The 19,765-nt window shown below is 38.8% G+C and overlaps 1 protein-coding gene across 1 annotated transcript in view; it reads left to right on the top strand.

Moving 5' to 3' along the window:
- The window catches only part of SEMA3C (semaphorin 3C), a 122,431-nt gene extending 104,469 nt beyond the window's left edge, over positions 1-17,962 (top strand). The window contains exons 13-18 of the mRNA XM_057422417.1: positions 129-217; positions 4,335-4,376; positions 5,636-5,793; positions 8,757-8,824; positions 11,977-12,107; positions 14,035-17,962. Of these exons, the coding sequence (XP_057278400.1) occupies positions 129-217; positions 4,335-4,376; positions 5,636-5,793; positions 8,757-8,824; positions 11,977-12,107; positions 14,035-14,448 (902 nt within the window). The 3' untranslated portion in view covers positions 14,449-17,962. The remainder of the gene's footprint in view (positions 1-128; positions 218-4,334; positions 4,377-5,635; positions 5,794-8,756; positions 8,825-11,976; positions 12,108-14,034) is intronic.
- The last annotated feature ends 1,803 nt before the right edge of the window (positions 17,963-19,765 follow it).

The following is a 19,765-nucleotide window of genomic DNA, read 5'->3' as shown; positions in this document are numbered from 1 at the left end:
TGAACATTTCTTACCTTCCTCTGTGTCATAGTGTTTGCTTTGATGCTTTCTTTGCATAATTGATAATAGTTAATCTGTTTTTTTATTTCTCTCTGTTACAAGGTCTCACTTTTTCTCATCTTTTCTAGATCAAGGAACAGTACAAAAAGTTGTTGTCCTACCCACCAACTTCTCTGCAAGTGGAGAGCTCATTTTAGAGGAGCTGGAGGTTTTTCAGGTTTGGCTTGCTCCTATTATTACTCTTCCAATGTGTATGTTCACACAAACACTTTGTTCTAAGATATTTTGGCAAGGACAGCTGTGACTTGATAAAAGATCAAGCAAATGTGCACACTGTCAGCTTGATACCTGCCTAAAGAGGAATGTAAAATGTCCATTGTTATGAAGGCTGTAGCTAGCTGAAGTCTTTTTTTTTCCCTCCTCTAAGTTGCTAATTTTTTATGTTATACTGGCTAGAAAGATTTTTGATAATCACATTTTTACGAGGTCATGTTATAGTAGCTACCAGAAGGCAACTTTAATCATTGGCATCATGTATTGAGACTGTCACTAAATACAGATGGAATCTAAAATTTTTGTACTTTGATTATCTGATAATCTTCCTGATTCTGAGCTGCAGAATGGAAGCAAACCAGTATTGATTTTGCTTAACTCCAGTTTTTCAAAGCCACATGCCCCTGGAGTCAAAAAAGCTACAAGCTTAACACAGGTTGAAAAGAAACACGAACAACTACACAGAGAAATAAGGGAATAGCCTCTGTCAATCACCCTGACACGTGGCAGCTTGTAATAACCTAAAGAAAATGTTCTTCCTCATGTTGAAAAAACCCTTTCAGAATCCCTCAGAGATCTGTGTTGGGACCTGTCTTGTTCAACATCTTTGTTGGTGACATGGACAGTGGGATTGAGTGCGCCCTCAGCAAGTTTGCCGATGACACCAAGCTGTGTGGTTGGGTTGATACGCTAGAGGGAAGGAATGCCATCCAGAGGGACCTTGACACGCTTGTGAGGTGGGCTGATGCCAACCTCATGAAGTTTAACCATGCCAAGTGCAAGGTCCTACACCTGGGTGGGAGCAATTCCAGGCACAGCTACAGGTTGGGCAGAGAAGAGATTCAGAGCAACCCCGCGGAGAAGGACTTGGGGGTGTTGGTTGATGAGAAAATGAACATGAGCCGGCTTCAGTGTTCGCTTGCAGCCCAGAAAGCCAACCGTATCCTGGGCTGCATCAAAAGGAGCATGACCAGCAGGTCAAAGGAGGTGATTCTGCCCCTCTACTCTGCTCTCGTGAGACCTCACCTGGAGTATTGTGTGCAGTTCTGGTGTCCTCAACATAAGAAGGACATGGAACTGTTGGAACAAGTCCAGAGGAGGCCACGAGGATGATCAGGGGACTGGAGCACCTCCCATATGAAGATAGGCTGAGAAAGTTGGAGCTGTTCAGCCTGGAGAAGAGAAGACTGCATGGAGACCTCATAGCAGCCTTCCAGTATCTGAAGGCGGCTTATAAGGATGCTGGGGAGGGACTCTTCATTAGGGACTGCAGTGATAGGACAAGGGGTAATGGATTAAAACTTAAACAGGGGAAATTTAGATTGGATGTAAGGAAGAAGTTCTTCCCTGTGAGGGTGGTGAGGCACTGGAATGGGTTTCCCAGGGAAGTTGTGAATGCTCCATCCCTGTCGGTGTTCAAGGCCAGGTTGGACAGGGTGACATGGTTTAGTGTGAGGTGTCCCTGCCCATGGCAGGGGGGTTGGAACTAGATGATCTTAAGGTCCTTTCCAACCCTAACTATTCTATGATTCTGTGATTTTGAATGGGCTGTACTTTAAAACATGTAGTCTCAGGTCAAACGGTAGTATGCATCTATAAACCTAGTTAAGGGTTTTGTCATGAACTTTTCTCCATTGAAGGGATGCAATAAGGAAAATTTAAGATTTTCTATCTAGACAAGCAGCATTAACAATTTCCTTAAGAAAATTAATGCACTCTGTGTAAACTCTCATGAAGGCATAATTAGTCTTCCTGGGCTTTTGTTGAAGACTTCCCAATAAGAAAGATATATGTGTGTAATATTACCTAAACTGTACCCTTCAACCAAGTGTTACTTCCATTTACTGAAATGTAAAATAATACAGCAAGAAGGTAAGTGGGCTGAGAAGAATCCTCACACTAAACCTAGTTTCTGAGCCATTGTGCATAGATTTTTTAGCCTGAACCCTAAAAATCGTGAGATCATAACCTCAGCCATTGCAGTCTGTGCGGGCAGCATGGCAGTATTTTGCTCTCCAAGAAAGCAGGCTGTCTGTTAATAAATATCCAAAGTAAACAAAGCATTAATTCCTTTCCAGAGTATAAGCAAGGAAAGGAGAATGTGACATCAGACCTAATGTTGTATTTGATCTTGAGTCTGCAGAGAGTTCATGAAATACTACAACAGCTCTAAACTCAGAATCACAGAATGGTTGAGGTTGAAAGGGACCACCGGAGGTGGTCTAGTCCAACCTCCCTGCTCAAGCAAGATCACCTAGAGCACATTACTTAGGACTGTGTTCAGGCAGCTCTTGAATATCTCTAGGGAAGGAGAATCCACAACGTCTCTGGGAAACCTGTTCCACTGCTCAGTCACCCTTACAGTAAAGAAGTTCTTCCTCATGTTCAGGTGGAACTTCCTGTGTTTTAGTTTATGGCCATTGCCTCTTGTCCAGTCTCCTGGCACCACTGAGAAGAGACTGGTCCCATCCTCTTGACACCCTCCTCTCAATTTCACACTGATCAGATCTCCCCAGAGCCTTCTCTTCTCTAGGCTGAACAGACACAGCTCTCTCAGCCTTTCTTCATATGAGAGGTGCTCCAGACCCTAAATCATTCTAGTAACCCTTTACTAGACTTGCTCCAGGAGCTCCGTGTCTCTCTTGTACTGCAGAGCTCAGAAATGGATACAGTTCTCTAGGGGAGACCTCACCAGGGCTGAGTAGAGAGGGAGGATCATCTGATCATCTTCTTCGACATGTTGGCAATGCTCTTCCTAATGTACCACAGATAGCATTGGCTTTCTTGGCCACAAGGGCATATTGCTGGTTCACGGACAACTTGTTGTCCACCAGGACCCCCAGATCCTTCTTAGAGCTGCTTTCCAACAGGTCACCCCCCTGGCCTGTCCTGGTGCATGGGGTTATTCCTCACAAGGGGCAGGACCCTGCACTTGCCTTTGTTAAGTTTCAGAAGGGTCCTCTCTGCCCATCTCTGCAGCCTGTCTAGATCCTTCTGAATGACAGCACAGCACTCTGGGATACCAGCCAATCCTTCTAGTTCTGTATCATCAGCAAACTTGCTGAGGAGGCACCCTGTCCCTTCATCCAAGTCATTGATGAAAAGCCAATCAATACTGGACCCAGTGTTGACCCCTGTGGGACACACTAGTTACAGATCTACAACTAGAGTCTGTGCCACTGATCAGACCTCCTTCAAACCTCTGCAATTCACATGATTTGCATCCAGATTTTCTAGTCTTGGCCTCTCTGCTGTGCTTGTAATCCCGTGCAATTAATTCTAGCCCACTGTTATGGCTTTCCTCTGTGACTGAACAAATGCTAAATCTTGAAAAAGTGCTGAACATTTTTATTACCATCAATTTCATCATTTATTTGGGTAATAAATTGCTTCACTTGCTTAAGGCAATGAATTTGATAATTCCTTTTCCAGTTCTTTAACGTTTGGTTTGGACACATGTTAATAAACTGCTGTGATGACACACAGTAGTATACAGTACTGTCTCTGGGAAGGCAACATTCAATAACACACATGCCATTTTTAATATTCCAGTCATTGATAATCTGAATGTGTATGTTGGATGGTCACCAAACTGTATGAGCTCTACATAATGTGTAGGAGAAATATGACATATTCTGACCTGGATAGTGTGGTAAATATGCATGAGCTATTTTATGGTTTTTCCTTATCCTCATCAAAGAGCAAGCGTTGTTTATTACAAAGTGAGAGTAATGGCTTCAAAACACATTGATCCTATCTTGCTGAGGTAACACAGATGCAGGTTAATTAGAAGTGTACAAAACCTTGTTGATGTACAGGAATAATAATGATGCAGTTGAGTTTAGCCAGTACATTTTGTGAGACATTAATTACACATGTATGTTATTTGTTTAGTTCTGAAAATAGCAAAAACTTAGTAAGAGTGAGTGATGCCTTTCCAAGATACGAAAAGTTTTAGTTTATTAGATGTGACTTAGGTTTTACTGAATTTTAAATTGAAATTTTGGGACACTATTAACAGGAGAGTCCGCATAAGTGTGGTTTGTGATTTTGTCTTTCAGAGTAATTCTCCCATAACAACAATGAAGATTTCATCTAAAAAGGTAAAGTGGAATGCCAACTTAATGCTTATAAAAGAGACGCAAATTGATTTAAAGATGTTAGAATAGCAATTGTTCTGCAGAATAGTAAATATAGGCAGGAGATTTTCCATGACGAATGTGGAGAAACTTGACTGAAGTTTGCATGAGCTATTTATATGCCCCAGAGCCACTAAGATAAACCAATTTCTATTCATTGTGTATCATTTCTAACTCACTGAAAGTGTGAGTTTTTTGTTTTGTTTGACAATTAAAGAAAAAAGTGTACTGAAAGAGAAAATTTGCCCTCCCCATTTTTTATATAAGTCCTAAATAGAAATTTCTCCCTTGGAAGTCTGATCCATGTAGAAAGGCAGTTTCAGGGCTGGTATGTCCTTCATGCAATTGTGCATGTTGGTTTAGTAGTAACTCAATAAAAATGGCAATAAGAATTGATGAAAATAGCTGAGAAGATTGCTTCTCCAATGTTAAACATCCAAACTAAAACTAAGTATTCTATGACTTTTCAAGCAACACATTGCTCAATATTTTACAAAACTGCTAATAAACATTATTCACTAAATCGAATTCACTATAATTTTTTAGTTTTATGACAAAAAGATCAGGGGACTTTCAAGGTTTTTGTTCAATATTAAGTTCTATTTTAAGAATGATTAAATAATTGTTTCTGAGTAAAAGAACCATTTTGGTCCAGGTTTTCATGATGACCTATGCACTTTGAAGTTCTTTTGCAAAAGCTGTCATTTATTATGAAAATTCTTTTGTCTTATTTTTCCAGGTATATAAGGCTATCAGAATCTGGCCATAAGCCTCAACATAATCTCTAGGCTTTATGTCTTGGAAATCTATGCACTGGAGAATCCAACTAGGAACTCTGCATAATATTTGTTGAAGTGACTATATGCAGAGAAAATACTTACTTCAAAGGCTTGAGCCAATATCCTACTGAATAAGAACCAAATTCTCAAAGCTGAGCAGTATTAACTCAGCCTGTCTGCCCCAGAACAGAACAATGACATTCAATGTCCAAAAACCATTAACATTCCGCAGTGTTTCTAAATGTTTTCTAACAGGAAGGTAGAAATACTATAGGCCTATTCACCTGGGAGAATACTATTTATCTTGGCTTTATATATCTTAGTGGCTTCCCTCTTGGTCTTGAGGTAACTCTAAAATTAATTGAAAGGATTTTAGGTGCATTAGCAGAGTCTCAGGTGAAGCTTCTTGAAATCTGAAATAAATCTTTGCATTTCCTTCTACAGCAACAGTTGTATGTAAGCTCAGATGAAGGGGTCACTCAGCTATCCTTACATCGCTGTCACATCTATGGGACTGCCTGTGCTGACTGCTGCTTAGCCCGAGATCCATACTGTGCCTGGGATGGCAACTCCTGCTCCAGGTTTTATCCCACAGGAAAAAGGTGAGCAGTATTAAACAGCCCAGTGAAGTCTGCAAGGAAAGGTTTTTGTTCTGCTATGGAGCCTGGGGTGCAGTAATGATGGAGAAATAGGATGTCACTCTGTTCAGGAGCATGTACAAACAATACCTCTGTAGCTGTTGTGCTTGGCATTATTCATCACCTAGGAGTGTATGGTGCAATAGTTTAGGATAAAAAGATTGCTTTTTCATACTTACAGTAATACATGGAAAAGAAAGGAAAAAAAAACCCGTTCCTTATCATAACTATGAATCCTTCTGCCTCATGCACACAAAATCAGGGAAACATTTGTTCCCTTTGTTTAAATTCAGTTGCTCACTATGGATGTAATTATGATAGCCCTAAATACAGCAAAATATCTCTTGGGCTGTCTGAAGAATAAAGTAAAATATTTTTTTATTTCCTCATTTGCTCCTAAGAGAGAAGAATTATTTCCAGAGAAATTTTAGTCAAATGTGATTTCCGTGTAATGCCTGCAGATTTGGGTTTTTTGACATAAGATTTATTAAAGCAGGCAGGGAAAGCAATTTCTCTTTAATTTACAACAGAGCTAACAGCCCATCTCATAATTCTTATGCAAAACAGGAGCCTTTCTCCTCCTCCCAAGGGAAATATTTAATAGCAGGAGGCCATGGTGAGCTCTTGTATTACTAAGATTTTACTTCATATACAAACAAAGCTACAGAATACACAATGAGGTATTACTGCAGAGGAGACAAACCTCTCAGAGGTACACCAGAGCTTTACTCACTATGTGCCACTGTGTTCACTGCCTGCACTTGAGCTGCAGATGCAGAAGAACAGATACAGTTAATAAGCTTAGCTCTACCTACATGGAGGGAGACGGTAGACAAAAACAGGCAAAGCTTAACTCTGCTCCAGTGACCCAGCCAGCTGATGACAGTGTCTGGGATTAAAGACAGTTACTGCATTATTGCAAAGTTTTCTTGACTCATTCCCTATTTGAGATTAAAAGGTAAATCCCAACCTGGCCATGTAGCAATTGGTAAAGTACCTGAGGTTTTTACTGCTTTCACGCAGCATATTCAGCCTCCAGTCTGCAAACTGATCACTTTTGTCCATGGAACAAAGGTCAGAAGATGGGGAGGAATGAACAGAAAATTCCCCAAGTCTCAGGCCACCTAACTCCTACACTAACATGGCTGCTGAAAGATATAATAAGCAGTCAGGTGTACCCTGTCTGTGCAGTTTCCAGGGTTTTTTTACCATCGCTATTATATACACTCGGGGTTATTTCCACCGAGGCTTGCTTTTTTGCTGTCATTTTGTTTGCAATTTGCTTTTTTATCAAACCAAAACAAAAACCTAAAAATGTACGGAAAAAAATAATCTGTTTTTCATATGTAAAGGAAATGATTTGTCCCTTTATCTAACAAGAAAGATTATGAAGGAGAAAACATTAGTAATAAGAGCCAAACCCCATTGTCTAGACAGTAGTATCTGCTGGACACTGGACATATTTGTTTCTTTGCTTCGGCACTTCTGTCTCACTTGGATTACTCATGGTTCCTCATCCAGCATTGATTTACCTCAAAACACCTGACAGTCTTTATTTTCTAGCCACCACCTTCTCAACCTTTTTTTATAAATATGAAACTGTAAGTTTCCATTTTCAGAACTGCTTAATGCAAGCAGCATGCCGTTTCTCAGTGTGGAGCAGTTCACAGTATTCACAGTAGCACAGGAATCCTGACATTCACTCAGAAACTCTTCTTTGTCTCCTTTGACTCGTATAAATAGTTCACAAGGGTTAACATCCCAAGGCATAAGATGAAATATTTTTGATGGTAAACATCAAAAATATACATGGAATGTCAGAAATTACTCCTTTGAAACATCATCTTTTAGAGGTTTCCTTTTAAAACAACGCAGTGAAGGATCAGATGACATAGGGTTATAAACACCATCCCTGGGTGTTTGTGCAGTAGTTGGTATAATGTGGCCGTAGGGGCATCACCCTTCACTCAGTGGTACTGGACCTCCAGGGGCTTTTCATGTGTTATCTAGCGAGTCACAAGCGCATAGTTCAGAATACAGCTGTTACATTTCCCAGAAGCATCCATTTCCAACAATCACCAATACATTTTTTCTTAGAGATAAATATTGAACCACCTTACAGAATATTCAGCAAACAAAATAATATAACAATAAAAAGTTCAGGTATCGGATTTTCATGCACTGAATTCTGTGAGCTATGACCCTCTAGCTGAGGAGGACTGAAAAAAGAGTATTCTCAACCCCAGTAAGCTCCTTAGCTCATTTGCAACAAAACTGTGACTTTGCATCTGTCATCCAAATAATATAACAAAGTCCCATTTAGAAGTATTCTGAGACCTGGTGAGTCTGAGTATCTTTTGCAAATAGTCACATACCCTCAAGTAGAGGACAGAACTGAATCTTAGCTCTCCACTAGTCTGGATTTATATTTCAATTCACTCTGCTACCAAGGTGGCTACAGGCACCAAAAATAAGGTGCCTGATAGAATCAAGGTGGTCACATGCCTTATATCATCATGTTCTGTTGGTGCATTTGATATGAGCACTGTCACTCATGCATCTCATTCTTAGGTGCTTGTTTGCACCTAAGAACGAGGTGGGGATTCTGGCTTTGAATGTTAGGTCTTTCAACAGTAAACCAAAGTGTATTTCATGCATCATCTCTAACCTTTTTTCTATTCCTCCTTTACAAAACTACTTTACCTCCTAAAATTACAACCATTTTATAAACTTCATCAAACTGATTATTTACTTTACAGTATCCTCACTCTAGCAAGCCTGAGAAAAGAACACCCTCAGTAGGTCATGAACTGTCCCTAATGGTTGATAGCATAAAAAAAAACACAGATCAAATCCAAAAATAAAAGAGCATTTATTTACAGTATAACTATCCTGAAATAACACTTTGTTTTTACAATATATTTCAGGAGGAGTCGTAGGCAAGACGTGAGACATGGAAACCCTCTGACTCAGTGCCGAGGTTTCAACCTGAAAGGTACTGTAATTTGGAGATCCTCATGCTATATAAAGAACACATGGCTTTCCTTTGTGTGATTCATCATAACTCACATTATCTGTGTGGTTTACTGGTAAAGCAGAATTATTTTCCAAGTCTGAGTATTGTTTTGATTTGATTTTAGCATTTTTCCTTGCAGTTACTTGAAACTTGCCTATATATGATAGAATGATGAATCATGAAATATATATATAGGTCAGCATACATGAAATGAGAAGCTGACAGACAGTATTTACTTGAAAAAGGTCCAGTTAATTTGAGGGCTTGTCTACTTCTAAATACCTTCAGTGTTTGTTAGTGCATGCTTCTTCATGCATTTAATTCTTGGACTTCAGAATTATTCTGAGCATTTGACATGATACTGATTTTTGGAACACATCTTTCAGCAAACAGCAGGTTCTAGCTCATCGTAGCCTGTCTTTTGAGCTGTGATTATTCCCTTCTCCCTTTCCTTGGTAAAATAAACCATTCCAGAGCTTTTTACAAAGTCTCTTCCTTCGAGCTGTGCAACTCTTTTGGCATGGAATGTCTGGACAGGGGAGCCAACATTGCCCTCCCAGCTACCACTTTCTCCAGGCTGATGAACACCAGTCAGATATGGCCAAAGTCGTACTAATAATAGCCACATTCATAAAGGCATCTTAATCCTCTTCAGCCACATGCATGTGTGAGCTTGACAGTGGCAATGTATGCAATGAAACTAAGGGCACACATTAAAGAATTCTTCTCCTTTCACCTCTATGAGTAGCTGTTTTGAAGTGCGTTCTCACCTGTACCATCTGGAGACCAAACAATAGACCTGATGGTAATTTTTTTATTGAATTTTTTGAAACAATGCTGTAAGATTTAAATGTGGAAGATTCAGTTAATAGTAATTCCATTGAAATGGTCTGGGAAGAATCTCCTAAATCAGAACAGACCAAAATAGTTGGGTGTAGGTCCCTCAGCCCAAACGTGGCTTATTGTTCTCTAGCTGCCAATCTACAGTGCCAGAGGGTCTTTCCCCATGACTCAGTATTAGGTCATTTATACGAAGCTGAACAGCTTCAGCAGGTAATTACAAAAGATGACTCCACCATTAGAGTATGCACCTGAGCTCTGAGATCCATATTAAAGGTGAGGCTCAGAATCATGGAGTAACTTGAGCTGTATGTCCTGCCTTGCAGGCATGTGCTGTGACCACCCACCCATTGTCTTTCCCAAGGGTGAATGTCTCCTCTTTCCAGGTGGAAAACGTGAAAATGTCAACTGTCTGCTTTCTGGGCTGAGGGGAGACAAATGTTTAGACCTTGACTGTCTTGAGAAACAGGTTTCTTGTTTCCAACTTTTTTTTTTTTTTTTTTTTTACTGTGGATGTATTTATAGGTTCATGTGTTTTAGCAACTTCATAAAGGATGTTTTTCTGACAGCAGTGGCATACAGCATAGGTAGGTGGCAATTGTTTCCCCGGTGGAAAAAAAGATTAAAAGAAACAGCAACTTAGACTTTTTTAAAATATAATTAAAACCATTTATAGCAAAACTACTATGTCTGGAGGAAAAATTATATCTACCTAAAGGACAAAAGAGTAGAGAATCAGGCAATAGAAAGAAATCATCCAAGTTCATGAGGAACCAAAGTCTTGAAATGAAGACTTTAAACAGTATAAGTTGCATGTCTTGGAGCTCTCAGCATGTGTAAATTCAGCGGGTTTGGCATATTGCTATTTTTAAATAGATATCAAGAACTAAGGGACTTGTATGACTGCTTTTTAAATGTTCTTATTAATACTGTCTTAGCCCATACAGCCATTAGAAAAATGCATTTGTATTCTCTCAATCTTTTTTTTAGCATGTGTATAGTAGTATGGAGTAGGTAAGAAGTTATATACTGATCAATTAAACAGGTGAAAATGCTTTTCTGTGGTACACCTAGTTCCAGTGTGCATAAAAATAACACTGTGTTACAGCTCTGATTCTCAGTGTTCCACCGCTACAGATAGGTCAGACCACAGACAGATGCTTTGCTAGCTTATGGTATTTGAATACAAGCATTTCCACATTATTCCCCTAAAAGGTACAACTGGTTGTGGTACAATCTCATAAATGTGCTAAAAAACTTGAAGGGTTAGAAATAAGCAATGTCTCCTTCCTTTAGCAGAACAGATTCCAATTTCACATATCAGCTGATGAAAGAAGCTAAAAAGAATGGGAGATAGAGTGGGAGGAAAATCAGTCTAAGAACTGTGCAACAAGAGTCAGATTTTAGGCATGCAGACTTCTCAGTGTTTGAATTTCTCATAATATTTGATATCCATTGCTCCTTTCTCATCATATATATTGCATATATGATGTCAGCTTTTAAATCTGGAAGTGTATTGTTTTCAGGACCAACATTATGATTTATGCCAAGCAGTGAGCATCTAAAAGTTCCTGTTGGTAACTGCCAATTGTTCATCTGTTGAGACTGTAAAGGGGAACAAGAAGTCCAAGCGATGACATATGCTCAGCACTTGCCCAGGTGTTGCTGGAGTGCTGTAAATCTGTCCTGCTCTTTGTTGCTGGCCTGCCTACGTACTCACTGCACCTCAGATTTAGAGCCAAGTCCCTTCCTTGCTTTGTAAGAGCGGCAGACTGGGAAGCCAAATCCGCCCTCTCTCGCCTCCCTGTGATACTGCACGCAGCTGAAATACACATAGCCTTTTTTATAGCATGCTGCTGCGTTTTGAGTCATACAGCTATATTCCACCAGCTCGTAAATGGTGAAGTGTGAAGAAATATATTAAAAGCTTCATTCTCCTTTGGATAGTTCTAGACAGGCGTTCTTGTAGTAGTAGAGAATGAAATCATTTCAGGGAACAATATCCCTGAGCTCAGTTATCCCATCAGCAGAGTGCACAGGTATCCTGTTTTTCTCAGAACAGACCATGTCAGTTTGAAAACGCTGCTATTTGCAACTGGATGTGCTTTCTTCAAATTTCATTTCTTTGAAAATTTTGTGTCCTATATTACTTATTATTGGCCAATACCAAGATCAGATATACTTCATTTTACCTGTATTGCAAACATTTTACCTCTATTGCAAAGAGATACTTGCTTTCTGTATCAAATCACCATTCACAGTCTCCAGACCTGTTTTCTTTTTCTTTCTAGCATACAGAAACGCTGCAGAAATAGTTCAGTATGGAGTGAAAAACAACACCACCTTTCTTGAATGCACACCCAAATCTCCTCAGGCTTCTATTAAATGGCTGCTACAGAAAGACAATGACAGGAGGAAAGAGGTGAGCAAAATGAGCAGTTGCTCCTGTGTCAGCATCTCATCTACTCCCCAGACCAAAGTGAGGGAACATTTGTGTTTTCATCAGCAACCCAGCTACAGTGAAGCTGAAGAATTTGTATGAATGCAGGACAGTGATAAGCACTTCACTTATGTAAATAAGGGCAGGCTTTTCACTGTAGATGGGACTTTGCTCAGCACCTATGATTTCTGTCGGATCAGAACAGCTATTGCAAAATTCCTGTTAGCCCTTAAAGCCAGGGAATTAATTAATGAATTTTCCCTTCACACCTTATTAATTGCAAACTGAAGGTTTGGAGCACTCAGGACTTCTTACTGATCCAAGGAAATAGGCATAAAAGCAATAAAATGTATAAAGTTCATGAAGAAGTCAGAATGCAGTAGCCCTTCTATGCTATTAAAGAGATAAAAAGCAAAAGTGGGAGAAATGTGAAAGGTTTCTTTAGCAAGAAACTAGTCCAGGCTAAGAACATGTATTGACAAAAGCATTTCCCCACCATGGTGCAATCACATTTTCCATTACTGCACTCTCTAAGGCTCTCAAGTTTCAGCACTGTAATACACAGGATGATTGTTTATGGGGCATGTGCCTTCCCTAAGTAATATAAAAGGGGAAAAAATCCATTTCAAATCCAAGGCAGTTACTATATGAATAAAAAAGTACATCTTTCAAAAAGAACTATTACATAATACAGTGTCTGTTGATAAATTATAAATACTGAAAAGCATTATTCTCATATCAGGCCATTTTCCAAAATCGGAGAGGACTTTCAAGGCTTTCATGCTGTTTTCCTCACTTACTCTTCAAAGACTTAAGTCATGTCCTGCCAATTTAGGTGCAGTTCTTTATCTCTCTTCTTCAGCAGAACCCTTCTTGTTCATACGTTCAATAACTGTATTGAAATCAATGCAAGACAAACTAAAGCAATCAATGGGTTAATTACATTTCAAGCTGTCAGATTTCTGGAAGTCTTACCTCTGCAATGTCTACAAAAGTTTACAATAAAAGAACAGCATAAGAAACAAATAAATGAATTCCAAAGAGAATCAGGTATAATGCAAAGTGCAGTGGCAAAATGGAAAAATCAGTCATAAAAATACCAGCACTGGTATTTTGTCAGAATGGGTTAAATTAGGAATTTTTATTTCACAGCTGATATGCAAAGGGACATGTGCACAGTCACTTATAGTCAGATGATAACTCAAGAAGCTGTGGTACCTTGCTTCCTTCAGATGATGTGACCATCTCCTGGGACTGTCCAGAGTCTGAAGCCCGGAAGGAAATAGGAGAATAGAAAAATTGCTCTTGGTTTCCAGTGAGCTAAGTCCCATCTGAAGCCACTGAGATGAAAATGTTTATACCAGACTATAGACTCTGCAGTGCAGACACGGTTCTTCACAAGTTAGCCCCAGGAACTTGCTCAAGGTCAAAATATTTAACTAGCAGCCACTTTGTGTTCAATGCCAGCTCAACCCCTCGTTGTCCACTTTTCCCCCATCAAGTCTCAGTAGCAGTCTCTGGTACTAGAAAAGACATTCCCATGGGTGTAACCCTGGCAAATAGAAGTTAACTTCCTCAGTTCTGCTATTTGAACATTAGGAAAACTCTTCTTTCATGTAGTCTCAAGGTTTGCATCTTTGTCTTCATCCTGGTCAAATCTATTGCAACATAATGAATAAAGTTTTGAAGTCATTGTTTAGTGACACTTACCTATCTTGAGTTAGTTTCTCTCCTAACAGTAGCAATAACTGTGGTCTCTGGGAGATGTGATAAAAGCAAAGTATGGTACATTTAAGAAACCCTTTAGTTACGAAAGAGGTGTTTGAAGAGAGACTTACCACAAGAGGTCCAACACTCTGTTGTTCCATAACATTTCCTAAAAAGTTCCTTCTGACTTTTTGCTATCTAGGTCAAGCTGAATGAGAGGATCATAGCTACTGAGCAAGGACTCCTCATTCGCTCTGTCCAAGACAGCGACCGGGGGCTTTACCACTGCATCGCAACAGAGAACAGCTTCAAGCAGACCTTAGCAAAGATCAACTTCAAAGTGCTGGATTCAGAGATGGTGGCCATCATGACTGACAAATGGTCCCCTTGGACCTGGGCCAGCTCAGTGCGAGCGCTGCAGTTCCACCCGAAGGACTTTGTGGGAGCTTTCAGCCACTCAGAAATGCAGATGATTAACCAATATTGCAAAGACAGCAGACAGCAAGGTCAGCAGAGGGAAGAGCCCCAGAAGATGAGAGGGGACTACAGCAAACTAAAGGCCCTTATCAATAGCAGGAAAAGTAGAAATAGAAGGAATCAGTTACCTGGATCTTAATTTTATTTTTTAGTAATAGATACCTTTGTCCTCACTATAGGGGGCTTATATTTGTTTATTGAGAACAAATTTGAGCAAATCTGATAAAAAATATAAATGAAAATCCAACAGCTCTTGGAAAAGATCCGTCTCCCAAAAAAATGCAGTGTAACTTAACTAAAGAAAATAATTCAGAGCATTTTCCTTCCTAGGAAAGGTTAGGCTAGGTTAGGCTCTGTCCTAGATTCAGAACTGGGTATTCATCTTAAGCCAGATTCACCATTAACATTGCAGTATTTAATTACAGCTGAACAGAAGGTTTTACAAAATCAATGCATTATCTTTCAACTCTGAACCTGTACCAGCCAGACTCCTGCTGAAAGAATCTGGGTTAAGATGCATGCTCAAAGCAGGATGGTACTAAGATTTCCTTGCACTGCATTTGAGAGCATGAGTTTCTTCTTGTTTACTATTCAATATTGGGTTTACAGCTTTCACTCATTGTTCAGATCATATGAATGCATGCTGACAGGAAACAAGGAAAGTATAGTAGAAAAGTTTCATTCATTCAGAGGTCAAATGAAGGAGTGAGTAGGAGAAAAACAAAAAAAAATATACTTTATCAGAGGAAACACTGATTATTGTGCATAGTATGAGTTGTAATAAATTAATAATGAGTTCTGGAATGTAACTTAAAATATCTCTGCTCATATTGATTTTTCTTAAAATAGGGTGTCCTATAACAGTACATAGCTTTATAAATGGCACTAAGCTAACATGAGAATGTTCATTTTACATACAGTTTTGAAGAACACCTAAGTGACTTAGGTATTTTAGCTATTTTCAAAGAATTACACTCCATTTTTTTTGAAGAGGAGAATGTGAGTATACTGTATGGTGTTTTACTTCAAAATGAATAATATACATTAATCTGTTCCATGATTAAATTGGAGTTGGCCTGCAATGTGGAAACAAGTCATGAGCATCTTTGAAAATTTTAAAATGTTATTTTTTCAACTGTTTTCTCAAAGTTGCAAATATTTTAACTAGAATTTTTAAATTAAAACATTTCCATTTTACATTCTTTGTACCCTTTTTCTTTCCAATGTTATATTCACAATTTCCTGTTATTTTTAGTTTTCTGATGAAAATGAGATCAGGAAAAGAAAAAGAAAAAAATGAGGTAAAAATAAAGAATGGATTTGGGTCAAAATTTATGCAGAAATATTTTTGTTTAAGAAGCAGCTGTCAGGTCTAATCAAGTATGTTTAATGAAAAGTTAAGTAAATGTGCGTCAAGCCATGCTGTGAAAAGCTATCACTTTCTGGTTTTGAGCAACACTAATGCCAGAAAATTGGGACAAATCCTTCTCATTCACTATGTAAGAGTGTTCCAGAAGCCACTGAGTCTGTGTAAAGGAGATAGGTAACAGGGATTTAAAATATTTGAGTACCTTAGAAAAATTATGGTTTATTCCATGATCTTTTATGATAGTATACAAAAATATAAACTAATCCTCAGCTCAAAACTGAGCTATGTTAAGCTCAAAAAAAAAAAATAATTAAAAGTTATATTTCTGTTTAAAAAAAGTGAAAATAATTTCTGAATCCAGAGAAGATAAGAAAAAAATATTCTTTAAAAGTTGTTAGTTCCAGCCAGTAGCAGATGGATACTGTACTTTAAAACATACTTTTAAACATTTTAATGGGTCTTTGTTGAAACTCTTTGGGCATTATTTTGATTCTGCTTCTATTAGAATACTCTGGGAGTAACTCTACAGCATGTAGAACACCTCTGGGTTTATGCCAGGAGGAATTAAGATCTAGTGCAATGGAGGTAACTCTGGTATTTATCTGATATCAGTTACCTTATCCATACCTTTATCATTATAAGTATCACTTTATCACCACGTGATGCAGAACAGCTGGGAAATGGGCTCTTATTGATCAAACCACTTAAACACTGTCTCTTTGATGCTGGTGGGAGCTCTTTGAATTTAAATTGTGTGTTTACTGTTTGCTTCAAAGGGGATGGCAATGCCAGCCTGCTCATGTATTGTCATCTAGTTAAGTGCTTTCCTTAATCAAGGCCTAAATATATATTTCTACAGCATGTAGCCACTGGTATTTAAGGTCCTTTTTATGGAAACCATCAGGAAACTTTCTCTTTGACTAGAGAGCTTGGTGAGCTTGGATCTGGCCCCAGGAGCTGGCAAAGCAGATTTTGGAGTTAAAAAAAAAAAAAAAAAAAAGGAAAATGAGATGGTTAAGGAAAAAGAAGGTTTTTATTTGTTTCTCTCTCCCCACCCCAGCTGACTTTCAGTGCAGCAAACTACTCTTCATTTTTCTGAGGATGACTGACTTCTGAAGTGTGTAAGTGACAAACCAAAAATTGAGTGCCATAAAATAAAACTACCTCCTGGAATGACATCAGTGTGTATACTCTGTTTGCTGCCATGCTCCTCTTATATCCCCAGCAGATTCACTGCAGAGTTAGTATGATATTAATGTCTATTGCAAGGATCATAATTGTTTCCAGATGGAATATGGTGATTAATAGGTATTTAATGGTACAATTTATCCTTTCAGTGGTTAGCTACAGTGATATTTTAATAGCCCCCAATTAGGCCTCAGAAATTAAAGTTACACTGTTTTCTAATAGAACATTGGCAATAAGGGATTCCTTTAAAACAATCAGCATAGCTCAGAGTTTCATATGATTATAAAATAATATTTTTAAAGCTGCTTCATATACCATTATTATGGTATGACTGTTTAAGGGATTATACTTAAACTAACATTTTTCCTGCTGCATGAAAACTTCAGCATATATATAATAAGCTTCTGTCAGTGAGTCCAAGCTACCATGCTTTAGCAGCCTTCCCTTGTGTATAGACTAGTTAGGAGCCAGATGCTCAGCAGGTATAAACTAATGTGACTTCCTCACTGTCCATTTAGCTACTGTGGTTTATACCAGCTGAGGGTTTGGCCCTCAGTGTACAGAAAAAACAAACTGCAATTTTTATTTCTTTGAAGCAGCCCCTCTACTGTAGGTAACACCAAAACTTCAGGCTGTAATATTGTTTATGCTATTTAATACTTCCTATTTTGAGGATTACTAAATAATGTATATAATTTTATTCCTTAAGAAATACAAAAGCAAAATGACTTCTAGGCAAAGCTTCACCAAATGTAAAGATATGTTCTCTGCTAAGAACTTCACCGTGTACTGATATATATTTTTTTTTGGCTATTTTTATTTTGTGTAGTTTGTAAAGTTTGCTGAAATCTTGACCTAACAATGTGTTCTTTGCGATTGTTGTTACTGTAGATATGTGTGTTTTATTAAGAAAATCCTGTTTTTAAAAGTGTAGGTATGTGTATAAGTTCCTAGCATGATGAAACTGTCATTACAGTGAATATGCATTATATAGTGTGTAAGAAAGAACAAAATGTAGTTTAACATAGTGCTATTTAATTGAATATCTAAAATACTATTTGCCTGACAAAATAAAGTGTGTTGCACAACTTAAAAATTTGCTGGATTCACCTTTATAGGTGTGTGTTAAAAACGCAATCCCATAGACTTTCTTAAACAAGTTCAAGAAAATACTTGGAGCATCAGGTATTGCAGTTGATCAGTTCTGAGCCCTGCTTGATTCTTTCAGTTATTACCCCTTATGAAGACCTGGCATATAAGCAAGTTAACTACTAGAAGTATGAAGTCAATCAGGAATATCTGACTACAAAAGGGAAGTGTGAATATTTTTCTGCTTTTATTCCAGTGTGGAAAACAAAATGCAACCAACAAAGCCCAAGTGCATTCTGTGAAACCCTGCTGGTGAAATAAATTGTGCTGTTCAGCTTTGTCTCTCAACTGGGACTCTGACCAGCTCTGCAGGGGAGGCAGGCTGGTGGGGCTGCCTGCAGGGAGCCACAGCTTCCTCCCATATCCTGGCCTGTACTTGGATTGAAATAACCTGCCTGACACCTACAGTATGCTCCTTTTTCCTGCATCTATCATCCAAGCAGTGTTATTACTGCTTTTCTTATCGTCTGTTTTTCCAGGTGGGTTTCAACAAGAATGCATACGCCTTCCTCAGTTCTTTGGGATAACAATTAGAAATTCCATGTCAGAAATACTGACCTTCACAACAAGGTTCTGGATCGTTAAGCCTGGATTTTGATTTCCCAGATAGATAGGTTCCTGCAAGGCTTTATGAGGTGTGAGTGGATAAAATTACCTCACTCCAGGATTTCCGTACTGGCTGGTCCCTAGATGTGCTGGTACTGTACTGATACCTGCTCAGCTCTCAGGCCAGTTTGGGTCAGAAGCTGAGGTTTTGAGAACTCCCACATGCTGTAGGAAATGTTTGTATTAGGCTTTAAAAAGCTGGACATTTACAGAGTTTTACACTCTGAGAAACCTTTCCCATATCTGATCCTCTGCCTTTATATCCTGCTCAGTTATCTTTAGCTGATCTTCTCCCCCTTCTGTTCTTTTCCCTCTGCCACAGCGTTTTAGCATGGTTCAACACTTACTGCTTTGGTTCCTTAGTTCCAAGCACTGGCAAAACAAGACATGGGACTTCTCTGGATATGAGATGTGAAATCTTCAAGGGTCTGAGCTTTCTCCTTTTTCTTTCAAATGCCTGTTGGAATACTTCATTTATTTTTATTTTTTTTCTATCTGGGAACTACTGCTACAGAAGAGAGACTCAGGTCTCTCTTCTGGTGACAAGACCTTTCTTTGGTGTCTTTAAAATGAAAGTAGGATGCAAAATCCATACAGTCTATTGAAATGCGTGTGTCCATGCAGGATCCCTACAGCACAGGGCAGTCTAAAGTGCAGCCTCCCCTATGCAGCCACAGAAGCCCAGAGACGGCCAGTGAAAAGTGTTGCCTGAACAGGAGGCACTGTTAACAATGGGGTGGCTCCCAGTACTACAGGATGATTGTTACCTCTGGAATTAATTGTTGCCTCCAAAATTAAGTCGGCAGATATAATTAGGCAGGACAGGCCATAAAAACAGGTTGAGGCATTGTGCCTTTTGCCTAAAGCAATGGGCTGTCTCAGGAGACCAATACTTCTTTATCCTTTGCACTGCAGCTGGTTTGCTAAGCCTTTCTTGTGCACCCCAAGGTGGCCTGGGGAGAAGTGACTTCATGTGATATGAGCCCAAGTAAAACTATGTACAGATATTCACCAACTGGTTCCAGAAAGATACATATATAAAACTGCCTGCATATAGAGGAGCTTTTCTTTGTATACAGTAATTTCTGATCCATTTTGCTTCCTTTAACATTAATGTGTGGTTTTTTATACATGCATATAATGT

The sequence above is a fragment of the Pezoporus wallicus genome, unplaced genomic scaffold (assembly GCF_028554395.1).
Source record: "Pezoporus wallicus isolate ANWC-B61680 ecotype Strahan unplaced genomic scaffold, APGP_CSIRO_Pwel_v1 contig_3058, whole genome shotgun sequence".
NCBI lineage: Eukaryota > Metazoa > Chordata > Aves > Psittaciformes > Psittacidae > Pezoporus > Pezoporus wallicus.
This window is presented reverse-complemented; position numbering and strand designations above follow the sequence as displayed.